The sequence below is a fragment of the Haematobia irritans genome, chromosome 1, assembly GCF_050003625.1.
Source record: "Haematobia irritans isolate KBUSLIRL chromosome 1, ASM5000362v1, whole genome shotgun sequence".
Lineage (NCBI taxonomy): Eukaryota > Metazoa > Arthropoda > Insecta > Diptera > Muscidae > Haematobia > Haematobia irritans.
In genome coordinates this window covers 146,969,320-146,985,893 of record NC_134397.1, presented here as the reverse complement: position 1 = coordinate 146,985,893, position 16,574 = coordinate 146,969,320, and the positions used below count along the sequence as shown (strand labels likewise).

General features: G+C 32.7%; 3 protein-coding genes and 2 long non-coding RNA genes across 5 annotated transcripts; 3 read left to right on the top strand and 2 right to left on the bottom strand.

Annotated features, from left to right (window-relative positions):
• Nucleotides 1–834: 834 nt before the first annotated feature.
• Nucleotides 835–1,781, bottom strand: LOC142221969 (uncharacterized). Its single transcript, XR_012718234.1, has 3 exons — nt 1,513–1,781; nt 1,343–1,448; nt 835–1,277 (listed from the first exon to the last, which is right to left on the bottom strand). It is a non-coding gene; the product is annotated as an uncharacterized LOC142221969 (long non-coding RNA).
• A 1,446-nt stretch (nt 1,782–3,227) lies between these two features.
• Nucleotides 3,228–5,760, top strand: LOC142221968 (uncharacterized). Its single transcript, XR_012718233.1, has 6 exons — nt 3,228–3,581; nt 3,647–4,010; nt 4,075–4,406; nt 4,471–4,802; nt 4,867–5,198; nt 5,263–5,760. It is a non-coding gene; the product is annotated as an uncharacterized LOC142221968 (long non-coding RNA).
• Nucleotides 5,761–6,176: 416 nt separating this feature from the next.
• LOC142221966 (tryptophan--tRNA ligase, cytoplasmic-like) lies at nt 6,177–9,191 on the top strand. The gene is made up of 5 exons (XM_075291862.1): nt 6,177–6,458; nt 6,522–6,750; nt 7,364–7,546; nt 8,300–8,879; nt 8,934–9,191. Exons 1-5 carry the CDS (start codon nt 6,281–6,283, stop codon nt 9,042–9,044), a joined length of 1,281 nt encoding a protein of 426 aa, XP_075147977.1. The 5' UTR covers nt 6,177–6,280; the 3' UTR covers nt 9,045–9,191.
• Nucleotides 9,192–9,932: 741 nt separating this feature from the next.
• LOC142221967 (BTB/POZ domain-containing protein KCTD9) lies at nt 9,933–12,839 on the bottom strand. Its single transcript, XM_075291863.1, has 3 exons — nt 12,124–12,839; nt 11,944–12,058; nt 9,933–10,487 (listed from the first exon to the last, which is right to left on the bottom strand). Exons 1-3 carry the CDS (start codon nt 12,676–12,678, stop codon nt 10,156–10,158), a joined length of 1,002 nt encoding a protein of 333 aa, XP_075147978.1. The 5' UTR covers nt 12,679–12,839; the 3' UTR covers nt 9,933–10,155.
• Nucleotides 12,840–13,858: 1,019 nt separating this feature from the next.
• LOC142221965 (meiosis-specific nuclear structural protein 1) lies at nt 13,859–15,503 on the top strand. Its single transcript, XM_075291861.1, has 2 exons — nt 13,859–15,143; nt 15,200–15,503. Exons 1-2 carry the CDS (start codon nt 13,867–13,869, stop codon nt 15,330–15,332), a joined length of 1,410 nt encoding a protein of 469 aa, XP_075147976.1. The 5' UTR covers nt 13,859–13,866; the 3' UTR covers nt 15,333–15,503.
• Nucleotides 15,504–16,574: the final 1,071 nt, after the last annotated feature.

The window sequence follows — 16,574 nt, the reverse complement described above, 5'->3', positions numbered from 1 at the left end:
CCATAAAATTATATACATTTGTTGCAAATTTTCATAAAGTTTGCAAAGCAAATTTTCATAAAGTTTGTATTCCTTAAATGGATTATTATAAAGGAAAGTAATCATGACAACAATGGCGATTTTAGCGGCTAATCTCGAATTTCTTAGTGGCTAAACACGAACTTAATACTCATCTTATGATATTTGTAATTGGCTTTTAATTCATTCTTATGTTCTTTTTTATTTGTTGTTAATAAAATTGAATTATAACAATTTGTTGGCGCTGTAGATCGTTATTGCTTAAAATATTAAAAGAATCGCGAAAATTTCGGGATCTCGAAAAAATCGCGGGATTCTATATTTTGAAATCCCGAATCCCGGGATTTATAAAAATCGATCCCGACTGACAGCCCTTATAAAAACCCACCCAATAAACACAAACGTTTGAAAAATGCTAAATTTCAACAATTTTTCAAACATTTTTTCAAAGGATTAGGGTAATATTCAAGTTGAGAAATTGTTGAGAAAATCGCGTTCTCAACAAAAAACAGACATTACCCTCAACAGTGAAATTCAACACATTGGCAATAATATCTCAAGTGTTGTCCTCAAATTGAAATGCATCGCTACTCAATAATTTGTCAAACAATTTTCGATGCGAGTCAAATTCAAAATTAACATCGTTGCAAATACTTTTCAACCTAAATTTGTATGAATGATATCCCCACTTCAAATTGAAAGTCAAAGCCAAAATCCTATGAATTTTGTATAATTTATTCATTTTCATCAAAATGAAACATATAATAATACACTACACTACATAATACACTACAATACCAATTGATAAATAATAATCTTATTAAACATATGAACAAATAAGAACAAAAAAAAAAAACAAACAACAAAACTTTAAATATCTTAAACATTATTAGTAAACACTTTTGCATTGATAATTCGTTTTCCTTCCTTTTGGTGTCATAAAACAGCATTAAAATTTATTAACATGCGGGCAATTTAAAATTAGGAACGTACTGGACCGCGTGTTAGAATTGATTTCCAGCAGAACGAATTCACAAAATATCCATTTTAAACTGATAATAGCATATGAATTAAACTGACGATGTGATGCACATTTTCATCCAGAAGTTGTTGATTTCAACAATTTGTTGTTTTTAACAATTTTAATTGGTTGCACTTGTAATGTTCCTGGAAACTTTTTCTTGTCGATAAGCCACTCATTTTTCATTGGTCAGCTTTTTATTGTTTGCAAGAATGTAGCATCCAAAGATTTTAGTTTTCTGCAAAGAGATTTAAATTTAGTGACTTCTTTAAAGTGTTGATTTAATTTTTCATATTGACGTACCAATTATTATAAACTATTTGAAGCAGTTCCAGTTAATTGTCCACCATTTTTTCATTAGTCAGCTATTTAATGTTTTCAAGAACGTAGAATCCATAATTTTAGTTTTCTACAAAGAGATATACATTTAGTGACTTCCTTAAAGTTTTATTTCATTTTTTATCTTCACTTACCTATTTTTATAAACTATTTGGTTATTTGTCTAAAATTTTCCATTTTTTTCATTTCTTGCAATTGACCACGAACTTCGTTGCACAAATAAGTATTGAAAACCACATGGTTTTTTCGTTGCATTTTAGGGTAGTGTTTTGTCAAAGTTTTCTCATATTATCTTCAACACCTTTTCAAAGATTTCGTCAACATTTTGGCAAATTGGAAGTAATTCGCAAACAATTTGAAGATGTATTGAAGATGAGTTATTTCAAGTCAAGTTGAATTTATGTTGAAAATTATATTTACCCTCAAACTGAAAAGTTGTTACATTTGAAAAACGGGCAGTTTTAAAATAATCCCAATAAACACAAACGTTTGAAAAATGCTAAATTTCAACAATTTTTCAAACATTTTTTCAAAGGATTAGGGTAATATTCATGTTGAGAAATTGTTGAGAAAATCGCGTTCTCAACAAAAAACAGACATTACCCTCAACAGTGAAATTCAACACATTAGCAATAATATCTCAAGTGTTATCCTCAAATTGAAATGCATCGCTACTCAATAATTTGTCAAACAATTTTCGATGCGAGTTCAAATTCAAAATTAACATCGTTGCAAATACTTTTCTACCTAAATTTGTATGAATGATATCCCCACTTCAAATTGAAAGTCAAAGCCAAAATTCTATGAATTTTGTATAATTTATTCATTTTCATCAAAATAAAATATATAATAATACACTACACTACATAATACACTACAATACCAATTGATAAATAATAATCTTATTAAACATATCAACAAATAAGAAAAAAAAAACAACAAAACTTTATCTTAAACATTATTAGTAAACACTTTTGCATTGATAATTCGATTTCCTTCCTTTTGGTTCCTTCCTTTTATTAACATGCGGGCAATTTGAAATTAGGAACGTACTGGACCGCGTGTTAGAATTGATTTTCAGCAGAAGGAATTCACAAAATATCCATTTTAAACTGATAATAGCATATGAATTAAACTGAAGATGTGATGCACATTTTCATCCAGAAGTTGTTGATTTCAACATTTTGTTGTTTTTAACAATTTTAATTGGTTGCACTTGTAATGTTTCTGGAAACTTTTTCTTGTCGATAAGCCACTCATTTTTCATTGGTCAGCTTCTTATTGTTTGCAAGAATGTAGCATCCAAAGATTTTAGTTTTCTGCAAAGAGATTTAAATTTAGTGACTTCTTTAATTTTGATTTAATTTTTCATATTGACGTACCAATTATTATAAACTATTTGAAGCAGTTCCAGTTAATTGTCCACCATTTTTTCATTGGTCAGCTTTTTAATGTTTTCAAGAACGTAGAATCCATAATTTTAGTTTTCTGCAAAGAGATATTCATTTAGTGACTTCCTTAAAGTTTTATTTCATTTTTTATTTTCACTTACCTATTTTTGTAAACTATTTGGTTATTTGTCTAAAATTTTCCATTTTTTTTATTTCTTGCAATTGACCACGAACTTCGTTGCACAAATAAGTATTGAAAACCACATGGTTTTTTCGTTGCATTTTAGGGTAGTGTTTTGTCAAAGTTTTCTCATATTATCTTCAACACCTTTTCAAAGATTTCGTCAACATTTTGGCAAATTGGAAGTAATTCGCAAACAATTTGAAGATGAGCTATTTCAAGTCAAGTTGAATTTATGTTGAAAATTATATTTACCCTCAAACTGAAAAGTTGTTGCATTTGAAAAACGCTCATCCTCCCAATAAACACAGGATGAGCGTTTTTCAAATGCAACACCTCTTCAGTTTGAGGGTAAATATCATTTTCAACATAAATTCAACTTGACTTGAAAAAGCTCATCTTCAATTCATCTTCAAATTGTTTGCGAATTACAACCAATTTGGCAAAATGTTGACGAAAACTTTGAAAATGTGTTGAAGATAATTGGAGAAAACTTTGACAAAACACTACCCTGAAATGCAACGAAAAAACCACATGGTTTTCAATACTACTTTGGACAACAAAGTTCGTGGAAGAAATACAAAAATGTGGAAATTTTTTAATAATCAATTGAAATTGCTTATAATAATTGGTAAGTAAAACTAAAACACGAAATGAAAACTTGAAGGAAGTCACTAAACTCAAATCTCTTTGCAGACAACTAAAATATTTGGATGCTGATTCTTGGACACATTAAGAGGCTGGCCGATGAAAAATGGTAGTGGCTTATCGAGAAGAGAAAGTTTCCATAAATCAAAGTGCAACCAAAAAAACTTGGTATTTATGCTTTTCCATATCAACAACTACTGGATGATAATTCGCATCACATCGATAGTTTAATTTATATCGCATCATCGGTTTAATTTGTTATTTTGTGAATTGAAATTGCTGGAAATTTATTCCAATTATCTGGCCATCAAGTTCCTGAAAATTGCCAGTATTTTAATAACAACAATTTTGTAATACCAACGTTCTTGAGGAAATCACGAAGTACCTGGTCAGTTGGAAGAAATACAAATTGGTAAGTCAAAATAAAAAGTGAAATGAAAACATAATGGAAATCACAAAACTCGATTGTTTTGCAGAAAACTAAAATCATTGAATGGTATATTCTTGGAAGATGTTGGCCGATGAAAAACCGATGAAGGAAACAACAAAGAAAAGTTTTCAGAAAACTTACAAAGTGCAACCAACTAAAACAAAGTGCAACAATTCCTATATCAAGAACTTCTGGATGAAAATGTGCATCATCGGTTTAATTTGTTATTTTGTGAATTGAAATTGCTGGAAATTTATTCCAATTATCTGGTCATCAAGTTCCTGAAAATTGCCAGTATTTTAATAACAACAATTTTGTAACACCAACGTTCTTGAGGAAATCACGAAGTACCTGGTCAGTTGGAAGAAATACAAATTGGTAAGTCAAAATAAAAAGTGAAATGAAAACATAATGGAAATCACAAAACTCGATTGTTTTGCAGAAAACTAAAATCATTGAATGGTATATTCTTGGAAGATGTTGGCCGATGAAAAACCGATGAAGGAAACAACAAAGAAAAGTTTTCAGAAAACTTACAAAGTGCAACCAACTAAAACAAAGTGCAACAATTCCTATATCAAGAACTTCTGGATGAAAATGTGCATCATCGGTTTAATTTGTTATTTTGTGAATTGAAATTGCTGGAAATTTATTCCAATTATCTGGTCATCAAGTTCCTGAAAATTGCCAGTATTTTAATAACAACAATTTTGTAACACCAACGTTCTTGAGGAAATCACGAAGTACCTGGTCAGTTGGAAGAAATACAAATTGGTAAGTCAAAATAAAAAGTGAAATGAAAACATAATGGAAATCACAAAACTCGATTGTTTTGCAGAAAATTAAAATCATTGAATGGTATATTCTTGGAAGATGTTGGCCGATGAAAAACCGATGAAGGAAACAACAAAGAAAAGTTTTCAGAAAACTTACAAAGTGCAACCAACTAAAACAAAGTGCAACAATTCCTATATCAAGAACTTCTGGATGAAAATGTGCATCATCGGTTTAATTTGTTATTTTGTGAATTGAAATTGCTGGAAATTTATTCCAATTATCTGGTCATCAAGTTCCTGAAAATTGCCAGTATTTTAATAACAACAATTTTGTAACACCAACGTTCTTGAGGAAATCACGAAGTACCTGGTCAGTTGGAAGAAATACAAATTGGTAAGTCAAAATAAAAAGTGAAATGAAAACATAATGGAAATCACAAAACTCGATTGTTTTGCAGAAAATTAAAATCATTGAATGGTATATTCTTGGAAGATGTTGGCCGATGAAAAACCGATGAAGGAAACAACAAAGAAAAGTTTTCAGAAAACTTACAAAGTTCAACCAATTAAAACAAAGTGCAACAATTCCTATATCAAGAACTTCTGGATGAAAATGTGCATTACATCAATTTACATCCCGTCATCAGTTTGATATTTTGTGATTTCCTCTTGCTGGAATCTATTCTAACACACAAGCCAGCAAGTTCCTCGATAGTAATTATTTCAAATTGCCAGCATATTAATGACACCAACATTATGGAGGAAATGGAATTATACATGTAAAAATGTTTAAGATATTTAAAGTTGTATTCATAGTTTTATTTATTAATACGTTTAATAAGATAATTACATTTTGATTGGTATAATATTATTATTTTCATATATTATTAATGTTATTTTTAAGATTATTATATTTGTTAACGAAAAAATAATAAAATTTACAAAATCCCTAGAAATTTAGTATTGACTTTCAGTTAGAACTAGGATTGACTTTCATACAAATTGTGGTTTGAAAGTATTCGCAACAATGCTAGTTTTTTATTTTTCTCACATTGAAAACTGTTTGAGAAATTATTGAGTAGCGATGCATTTCAATTTGAGGATTACAATTGAGAAATTATTGCTATTGTGTTGAATTTTACTGTTGAGGGTAATGTCTGTTTTTTGTTGAGAACGCGATTTTCTCAACAATTTCTCAACTTGAATATTACCCTAATCCTTTGAAAAAATGTTTGAAAAATTATTGAATTTTAGTATTTTTCAAACGTTTGTGTTTATTGGGCTGTGTTTATTGGGATGTCACTACCTGCACTAACGTTCTCTTGCATCTAAAAAAAACTTTTGCGATATGGCAACTACCATTTATTTTCAAATAGGATAAGAACATCTGATCATCGTTGCCCTGGAGTTACACGTTTCATATTCCGAATAGATTTTTGTCTACGGTCTATTACTGCATTTGATTTAATTAGTAATATGAGTGATACTGTAGCTGAAGGAGTGGAAGCATTGACACTTAACAATGTTAAAGACAACGAAGAACCTGTTGCTACAGGAGTTGAAGTGACTGTTAGTGACGACCAGAATGATGTAGTAGATCCATGGAATGTGACAAGTAGTAGTGATACTGGCATTGACTATGAGAAGTTAATAAGTATGCAAAGACTATTACTGTGAAATGAAGGATATGCTTACTATGTGTTGTCTCTTTATGTAGAACGTTTCGGTTCGTCAAGAATAGATGATGAATTAATAGCACGCATCGAGAAGATAACGGGCAAACCAGCTCATCCTCTAATACGCCGTGGAATATTTTTCTCTCACCGGGAACTGAACACAATTTTGAATTTAAAGGAGCAAGGAAAGCCTTTCTATTTATACACTGGACGTGGCCCTAGTTCAGAATCATTACATTTAGGACATTTGATACCATTCATTATGACGAAGTAATTAAATGATTTTTATAGAAAGATTTCAATTTAAGTAGGGTACTAAGTTCCTGTTTCAAAGTGATAATCAGTATTCGTGGGAATACCCAATTCATTTAAAGTTCTACCCCCATGTTCCGAAATTCGGAATCACAAAATGTTTGCCTTGCCATAATTTCTTAATCCTGAAACATTTTAACATAAATCTTGGTAATATAGTTAGTTCTTTTTATTAAGTAGTTCAAATTAAAATTGTATTGGAGTCTGAGAGTATCTCTATTTTTTCGTTACAAGAAAAATAAATTCTTGCGATTTCCGAATCTCGGAACATGAGGGCTAGTTTCGTATAAATATGATGAAACAGGAACATAGTATCGATCTAAGAGCGAATTCCTCATTTCCATAATATGAAAAAAGCTACCAAAATCCAATCTTATAGATCTTATGAATCTTATATATAGATCATCCAAAAATGTTAAACGATGGTCAACATTTCCCGATTTTGGAGCTTCGATAACTTTGGTTTCTCTAGTCTTTAGTTCAAAATTAAACAAAATTAGTTATGCGCTCCTTAAAATTAATTTATTCGTACTTGTAACATTTAAATTTTCACTATATTTTCGATATTTAGATATCTACAGGAAGCCTTTGACGTGCCTTTGGTAATACAAATGTCCGATGACGAGAAAACACTCTGGAAGGATTTAAAAGTGGAAGATGCTATTAAACTGGGCCATGAAAATGCCAAGGATATCATTGCCATGGGTTTTGACGTGGAGAAAACTTTTATCTTTAGCAACTTGACCTTTATGGGGTAAGTGTATTAATATTCATTCGTGTGTAAAAAAAAATGTGAGTCATAAGACAAATGATTTCATTTATACCATTCCTAGGATTTATAGTTAAGAGAGGCGTTGTAAGTAGTACTGATGACTCTCGTTACCAAATATGATAGCAAAAGTCCAGTCACTATACGCTGTTATTCCTTAGAAAATGTAATGCTGGGGTTATGGCATAAATGCTCGTCGTAAAAAGTTTCTTGCCCAATTTTTGCTGGGTATATATTTGACCTTCTATGTTCTCAGGAGAGGTCTACTTTTCCAACAAAATTAATATGGTTAAAAAAATAAATCGGGGTATTTACATCCTATATAGATGAAATTATTACTTCCAGATCAATTTACTGGATCAATATAAAAAAATTTTGATATTATATGGCATGTTGGTTCCGGTCTGTATAAGATTGTTGCTTGTTTCTGACTGCTCTTACACGAGTGGAACCCAGTGCACTTGCAATCTATAGTTCATATCAATGTTCGCCACTCGGATCGAGGTGATATCGGTATTTTATTTACCTTTCATTTCTGACCATTCGTATACTATAAATTCGTTGTCCACATCGTTCCATATCGTTAAAACTTTTGTCAGTGTCGTAAATATAAGCGTGGTCTCATCTCTTATACATATGGAATAGGCAACGAAAATCTCTAGACTTTCATCTGCAAGACATTATTATATTTATTTCATCACAAATTTACATTTTATATTTTTTTAAATATCATTTCAGACAATGTCCTGCTTTTTATCAAAATGTAATACGTATGCAAAAATGTGTGACTTTCAATCAAGTGAAAGGTATTTTTGGTTTCGGTGACTCTGACATAATTGGCAAAATCGGGTTTCCGGCTGTTCAGGCTGCGCCAGCCCTTTCAAGCACATTTCCATTTATTTTTGGCAATCGAAAGGTTCACTGCCTTGTCCCATGTGCCATAGATCAGGATCCATATTTTCGTATGTGTCGTGATGTAGCACCACGTTTGGGTTTTCCCAAATGTGCATTAATACATTCAACATTCTTCCCTGCTTTGCAAGGAGCAAAATCAAAAATGTCTGCTAGTGACCAGAATTCAGCAGTATTTTTAACCGATACCCCTAAGCAAATAAAAAATAAAATTAATAAATATGCATTTTCTGGAGGACGTGTTACTGTGGAAGAACATCGAAAATTAGGCGGTATACCAGATATTGATGTAGCCTATCAACTATTGAAATTTTTCCTAGAAGATGATGCTAAATTAGAAGAGATTCGTGTTGCATACAGCAAAGGAGAACTATTGACCGGAGAAATTAAAAAAATTGCAATTGAAGTAAGTTAGACATTATCATTTTTTATATGATATTAAAAACTTGTTATCTTCTAGACTGTTACGCCAATTGTTGAACAACATCAAGCTGCACGTAAATTGGTCACTGATGAAATTTTGCAGAAATTCATGGAAATTCGTCCCTTAAAATTCGGAAATAGTAGTTAAAGTACATTTACTTAAATATTGACTCAATTAAAATACCACGAAATATACTATTTATTTGCGCTTGTAATACATACAATGAAATATTTTTTTGTACTTTGTATCTTTTTTTTTTGTTTAGCATAAAATATAAATTGATTACTTTGTGTAGATCTGGTACTTTACTTACTTTTCATATTTCGCACTTAAGGGGACTTGTTTGTTTTGTTAGTCGTGTGAAAAACTCCAAATCTGTTTTTGCTGCAAGTAGAGAGACGAGATGGCAGCACTCTCCACTACTGATTGAGGAAAGTTGAGCTCAAATTGGATTAGGCAATTGCAGTGTATTTTTTCATTTCTTCTGTTATGTAGGCGTTTTGATTGACTGGTCGTTGAGTCAATACTGGCGCTGCATATACATAGGCTAAAGACTCTAGCCCTACCCTAGAGTTGGTCCCAAATGCCCATATGATCACACAAAAAAAGTTTGCTAAAATAGCAGTAGTTGTCTGCTGTTATTTTTTTTTTTCTTCATGGTTTAGTGAACAACAATTCATAGAATTTGTAATGTTTCCAGTGCTACCCAAAATATTAGTAGTAACAAAAATAGATTTTTATTTCCCTCTAGCATTATTCCTGCCATCTATTATCCTTTAGAGTTTATAAATACAAACTGCTGTTGCGGCTGCTCCATGTAATATATTCGCCTATTTGAACACACACAAGACAAGTGTAAAAAATAACAAACACTGTATGCTATTTCAGCTAGCATTTACTGCTTTCCCCTATTGCTATTTTTGCAGATTTTCTGACGTGTCTACTAACAAATATCTTTGGGTGTATATTATATCAGGCTTTTTGGCTACTACGATTATATATTAACTTTCGGATAATATAAGTAATTTAAATGCATTTTATAGTTGTGTATAATATCGGTGTATATTTAAACAATATGGTATTTGTATAATTACAATGAAATAAATTGTAGGAATTAAAAAAAAAAAAAGAATTTAAATCAAATGCTACACTTACATAAATGTATGTGGTGGTGAAACCCATTTAAATAATAAAATAAATACAATGAATAACATCACAGAATTAAAACATCTCGGAAGTATGCTGCCGAGGGCGGTTATTAGCGTATGGCTTGGGCCATATGCAAGGGTGTAACCATTAGGGTAAGTTCGGCATCTTTCAAATTAGCTCCTCTTAAATTTGCTTCTTGTAAATCACTGCCGGATAGATTACAGCGCTCCAAATCCGCACCCGCTAGTACGGCCGAACGTAAATTGCAATTTTTCATATTGGCATTTTTAAGATTTGCGACTCTAAGGTTCACAGCCGCCATATTAGAACTTTCTAAGCAGGCACCTTTAAGATTAACGCCTTCTAAATTAGTTCGCAGCCCAGATGGATCCTCAAAATTGCATCCTCTTAGATTTGCACCTTCCATATTGGCACATAAACCTGGATCATGGAAATTGTAAATAAGGTAGTAAAACAGATATCAATATACTGTCAAGAATCAAATAAGGCCCTACTGGGCTCGATTAAATAAATAAAATAAAAATGAAATGAAAAAAATAAAAAATAATTGTTTAATGTCGAAGCAGGGAAATTATTAAAGTCCATATAGAGATATAATAGTATTCCATTTCACAATTTATATCATCCAACAACACATTGCAATCAGAACCAACAATTAAAATTTGCAAAACTTTTAAAATTGTCTTTTTAACATTTTGCAAACGTTGGACAATATCAATAGTCCATCGATTTTAGCCAATACATGTAGTATGTATGTGTTCATAAATAGTCATCGCATGGAGATAATATCGGGAATATTCATGCGATGACGAAAACACCAAACTACTGGCAGTAACAAATTGTTGGGTTCTAAATTATTAGTGCGGGCGCTAATCGTACCATGATAGTTTTCCACCTCTCTACCGAACACTATATGGACAGCAGTAGTATGCAGTTAGTTGAATAGCAAGTATGTTGCCTGCCGCAGTTGGGAAGCGGCCAGAGAATACTTTTTGATCACTTATAAGGCAATCATTGTATACAAGGCAAGCGACACAGCGGAATTACATATAGACCTGTCTGAACGCTGTCCTTAGAAGTGCGGTAGGGTATCTCCACATTATCACACCTAGATAACTTTTATTTGGAGACCAGTATATCTAGGGTTGTTAACGCAGAAGCATATAACTATCTTGTGGATAAACAACTACCACTAGTTGATGTGTGTTCTATCTGTAATGGTCACATGACACGCGTCACCGGTTGTCCTGCAAACCTACCCGAATCATCTGATCGTAAACTGGAATGAACGAACGTAATGTTCGATACAGACAGGGAATTAGAGGTCAATGCAGTTATTTTGCGCATTGACTTAGTAAAACAACTTTTTACTTGGGGTTTCAAAAAATATAGCCTACATGACTTAAGATTAATACTACAGTAATCCCTCGATTTATGTCGTGATTGTTCCGGAATTTGACAACGTTAATCGAAACGACGTAAACCGAATTACAAATTGCTCATACTTACTCCTAAGCCATTTATGTGTGTATATGCGTGTGCATAATAAAAACAGTAATTTCGGTAAGAATTTCAGAATAAAATGTTTCGATGTCATCATCGTTGATACTTATTGTACTTATGGAAGGCGTTTCTGATAAAGTGGGCAAAAAAAAATCGACGACTTAAATCGAATAGAGACGTAAATCGAAGTTTGATGGAACAACAAATTTGACCACGTAAATCGAAACAACGTAAACCGAGACGACGTAAATCGAGGGATTGCTGTATATGAAAAAATATTAGAGAAGTTACAGTAGCTGTTTTCAATATGTTCTAGGATCTACGAAATGTTTTGACAAATAATAAGTTATTATATAAATTATCTATAAAATACCTTTAACAGATACAAGTTGTGCACACTCCAAATTGGCGTATGCCAAATCAGTGCGTTCCAAACAGCAATACGCCAAATTTGCGTGGGACAGATTACATCTTTGCATGCAGGCATACTATAATATTGTAAGCATATCGAAATAAACGCCTTAATAAAATAATTATATTTGCTTTTACATACCTTGAAATTTATATTACGAAAATCTAATTTTCTTAAGTCTGCACCAGCTAAATTCACACCTTGAAAACGTATCTCTGTAAGATGCGATGTTTGTATTAATGCTTTAATAACATCTCTGCGGGTCAACGGCTGATTATCTAAAGACTGGTTGTTCTGCATTATTTGTGATTCGAGCTGACTTACAAGCGATTCCAATCCGAAAAATTTTGCTTCTTCTAAGACACCTTCTAAACTAATATTTGGATCGACAATAAGTTGCCCGTGCCTCAAGTAATTTATAATTGGTTCAAAATAGTGGGCACTTCGATCTATAAGATAAGCTCCTTGTTCGTCCTGGTCACTTGGTATCATTGCACCATCTTGAGAAAACATTCTAGCTAACATGCTATCTGGCTCTTTGCTCACCAATGTCCATATCGTGGTTTGGAAGACTTTACCTCCGACATTTAACTTTACCCATTTGGAATTTTTATGCTTATCTATTTCCATAGTGACTTTGTTGCTGCATTCCTTATCTTTCTGCGATGCATTGCCAATGTCCCCTTCAATATTCATAATATTTAAGGCTTTTGTGAAATCGTTCAAATTATAAAATTGAAATCGGAATATGAGTTCTCTTTACTGGCCAGTGTCTATATATAAATAAAAAAGCAGCAACCAACAAAAACTGAATTAAGAATACAAATGAGTGAAAACATAGATAGATATAGATCAGCTGATTGAACGGATAGGAAACATACTAGCCAAACGCAATCTCAAGTTAATTTTAAGGTAACGGCATTAAGACAACTAATTTCAATTGCAGAGTCGGTATGCAAACGTTAGCCATAAAAAATGCATAATTATATTTGCTGACGAAAATCCGGTGAAACATTATTGAAGATTTATGATCTTTCTTCATAATTCTTTATAATTCTTTTTTTTATGCATCTACTAGTCGAACGAAAGCATTCGTTTTGGATATTGGTATGTTTCCACTGACTTGTTTACCTCATTCGTATTTCCAAAACATTTCATCCTTCACACTGAGTTGAAATTTTTTATGCGCTTTGATTGCGCGGAATAAATGCGAAATCTTTGTTTTGAGAATTTTCAGACACATATTTATACAACCCTAGATTTTTCGCAAAAAAATAGGCAGGCATATTATTTCGCATAAATAAGTTAACATCCCTGGGTTTGAGGCCCTATTTTCGGAGATAGATGAAGATATTCGATTTTCTCAGAAACGAACTTAGTACTAAGCATTAAGGTGGATTAACATACCATGCGGTCATACGAAGCGTAGCGTGGCGTATCAGCCCATACAACCGATTACCCAACGTTTGCACAATGTAAACGTGTCGTAAGATTCAGAAAAAAAACAAAAATGTACGTGTCGTTGGCGTATCAGCTGATAAAAAAACAAGCGTCATCGATTGAAAAAAAGAAAATTGCGATTAGCATGAAAATATATTTCATTACAAATGTAGTATTGCGTAGTTTTTGGTTAAAATGGACGACGAGAAATTAATATTTTTCGTGAAATTCATTTTAAATGTAAAAAACAACTTTTTTCTGCCTGTTCTTGATAGTTGGTACGTTTTTTTCAAGTTGGCTAATCGCCAAAAAATCATACGTTGCCGTTATGTTAGGGGCATTTAGTGGCTTTAGAATTTATACTTCTACCTTATATGTATACCCTGAGGAAAAGTGATGCTATCATACATTCGCTATATCTGTGTACTTGGCATCACTGCTGGGATGTCAGGAAAAATTGATGTCATTTATCGTAGTTTCCCGGGTTACACTTTACAAATTTATTTATTAAAAATGTCCTTCCGTTGTATTTCTGACAGTATTTCGAAGAAAAATCCAGATCACGAAAACTATTTCCAAAAATACGTTATCGATGAAGGAAGACGTGCTAAAACAAGTGAAATACGTAAAGATCAAAAAACAAATGAACATCAACCTCCTTCTACCCTCAACAGTATATGCAAGGAACTAAGGGATTATAAACATCGTGACATTGTAGATCAAAAGCGGAGACAACAATTACGTCAGGAAAGCCATGAGTTGCGTTTGCTACAAAATCAACTTAAGTCTGCTTTTGTATCCAAACAGTTGGCTGAGCAAAAAGAGGAGCAGCAAAGACAGAAGGAAATGGAAAAGCAAAGGAAGCGTGAGGAGGATTCCAAATGGATAGCTGAATGCGAAAGGTCCAAAGAGTTACTTCGGCAGCAGGAGGAAAATGAGCGACGTAAGAAGGAATCGATTCGTGATTTGCTTCAAACACAAATGAAGGAAATGCAAACGAAAAGAAGGAACGAGATCGAGTCAGTCATGAAAGATCGTGAAGAAATGGAAAGGACTTTGAAAAATATTCAAGCTGAGGAGCAAGCTGAGAGAGATTTAGCACAACGTTTTCGGAGTTTATGTCGAAAGGAGATGGAAGAGTGTGTTCGCAATAGAGAAATACAAAGGCAATTGGAAAAAGAGCAAAATGTCGACGAAAGTGAGAGGCTGATGGAGTTTCAAAGGTTAAAGGATAAACACAAAGATCAAATGGAGGCAGAAAAGAAACAGTTACTTGCCCAGAAAGTGGCCCTAAGTGAAAAGATCGGTTTCAAGTTGGCCGAGATAAATAAAGAAAAAAAGAATAGGGAAGATTTACTACTCTCACTACTGATAGAGGAGCGGAAAGCCAAGGAGGATGTTAAATACCGCCAAAACATTGAAAGGAAAATACGAGAACAAGCTAACATTAGAGCAGAACTAGAAATGTATCGCAAAGAAATTGCAGCCCAAAAATTAGCTAAAATTCAAGAGGAAGAAAGAAAGCTACGCGAGGACTTTATGCGCCAGATGGCAGAACGAGATAAATTAGATCAATTGTCCAATGAGAACCGCCGTCGAAAAATTGTAGAACACAGTAAAGCCTTAAGAGAAATGATAGACTTAAGACGAAAACAACGGGCTGAGGAAATAGCGGAACGAATCGGAGAATTCGAAAGATCACTAAAAACTGAACAAAATAGGTAAATGCTTTACATGATTTTTTTTAAACTGTTCTAAAAATGTAGACCTATTTCAGGGAACAACGTATTGAAGAAGAACGTATACATATCCTACAATCAACTCCGAAAGAGCTATTAAAATATTTACCGCCAGGCACTCTTAAGCCGTCAGATAGAGAGTTTCTATCAATACAGCCAGAAAAATATTAGAGAATATTTGAATATTGTATCCCTATATGCGATTGGCATCATTAACATATAGAAAAATGATCTTTACGTCGGTACCCTTTTTGTAAAAAATTTTAACTTCTGTATTTCCTTGCGGTACTATGATTACCTATTGTGGTGAAAATCTCATTAAATTCTCGGTTTTTAAAATAATTGGTATCAAACAAGTAATTTTATTCAGTTAATGTGTAGAAACTTTCCAACCAGCTTTTGTACGGGTATGTTTCTCCGATCTATTTTATTTTTAGCTGTATCAAAAGATGACCCCGGCATCAAATTTTTTGCCAAACCCGAACATAGCACCATCCTTAGGGTAGGACTTCATTCATATCCATGAGTGAAGAGCAGAACAGTGTCTTACATTGTTAAAGTATGTACCAAGTTCGAGTTTAGATTAGATTAGATTTCAAGGCATAGAAATTTCACTTATTTGGTATGTCGCAACGTTCTCTTCACCGTTTTGGCACAATTAAAAAAAAAACTATGTATTCAACCACATTTTAATTTTGAGGTTGCAAATAGCACCCGCTGCTAAGGCCTGGGGGCTAATCACGGCATTCGATATCGAGAACTTTTGATCGAAATCTAAATTTTTCGGATCACGGGAGTCGATATCGAGTTTTGTTGATCGACAATTTTTTCGATTGGTAAATTGCAATCGTAAAACATTTTTCACTTGTTTTTTACATTGTTTTCGCCATATAGGAGTAGTAAATATATTAGTTTTAGTTCGAGTTGTTGCTAATTTGTAGTAAATTTACATATAATTAACATATTTTGAATATTTAGGACTAATGCAACTCCAATAAAAGTTAATCAAAAATTGGTCATAGTCGAGTTCGGGAGTGAGCATCCTAGCTTGGCAAAGAATCATATATAAAGTGCACATGCTAGATCAATATCCTAGAGATTGTGATCAACCAATTACCGTACCATTCCGTGACAACATAACGCTTCTGGACCACCTTGTAAGAATAGTGAATTATGAAGGCTTCCACTCGAAAAAAGTTTTTAGACGGCAGACATTTATTCCTTATTTGTCGCCCATTTTTTTATTTTCATCTCATCCTCCAATTAGGAAGGAATTCGGAGGAATGTAAAAAGAGATATGGGTCCATAAGATATAATGCAATACCATTTACTTTTTACTTTGTTTTTTTTTCTACATTCTATTTTGTGACGCTAACTTAATTTTGTCATTTCATTTTGTTCTGCTTCTTTTTC

Coding starts and splice junctions, on each gene's coding strand:
- LOC142221966 (XM_075291862.1), top strand. CDS start 6,281: ATGAGTGATACTGTAGCTGAAGGAGTGGAAGCATTGACACTTAACAAT. Junction 6,751..7,363: donor ATACCATTCATTATGACGAA/GTAATTAAATGA, acceptor TTCGATATTTAG/ATATCTACAGGAAGCCTTTG. Junction 8,880..8,933: donor TTAAAAAAATTGCAATTGAA/GTAAGTTAGACA, acceptor GTTATCTTCTAG/ACTGTTACGCCAATTGTTGA.
- LOC142221965 (XM_075291861.1), top strand. CDS start 13,867: ATGTCAGGAAAAATTGATGTCATTTATCGTAGTTTCCCGGGTTACACT. Junction 15,144..15,199: donor CTAAAAACTGAACAAAATAG/GTAAATGCTTTA, acceptor GACCTATTTCAG/GGAACAACGTATTGAAGAAG.
- LOC142221967 (XM_075291863.1), bottom strand. CDS start 12,678: ATGAATATTGAAGGGGACATTGGCAATGCATCGCAGAAAGATAAGGAA. Junction 12,059..12,123: donor TTCGTAATATAAATTTCAAG/GTATGTAAAAGC, acceptor ACAATATTATAG/TATGCCTGCATGCAAAGATG. Junction 10,488..11,943: donor ACAACTTGTATCTGTTAAAG/GTATTTTATAGA, acceptor TCCATGATCCAG/GTTTATGTGCCAATATGGAA.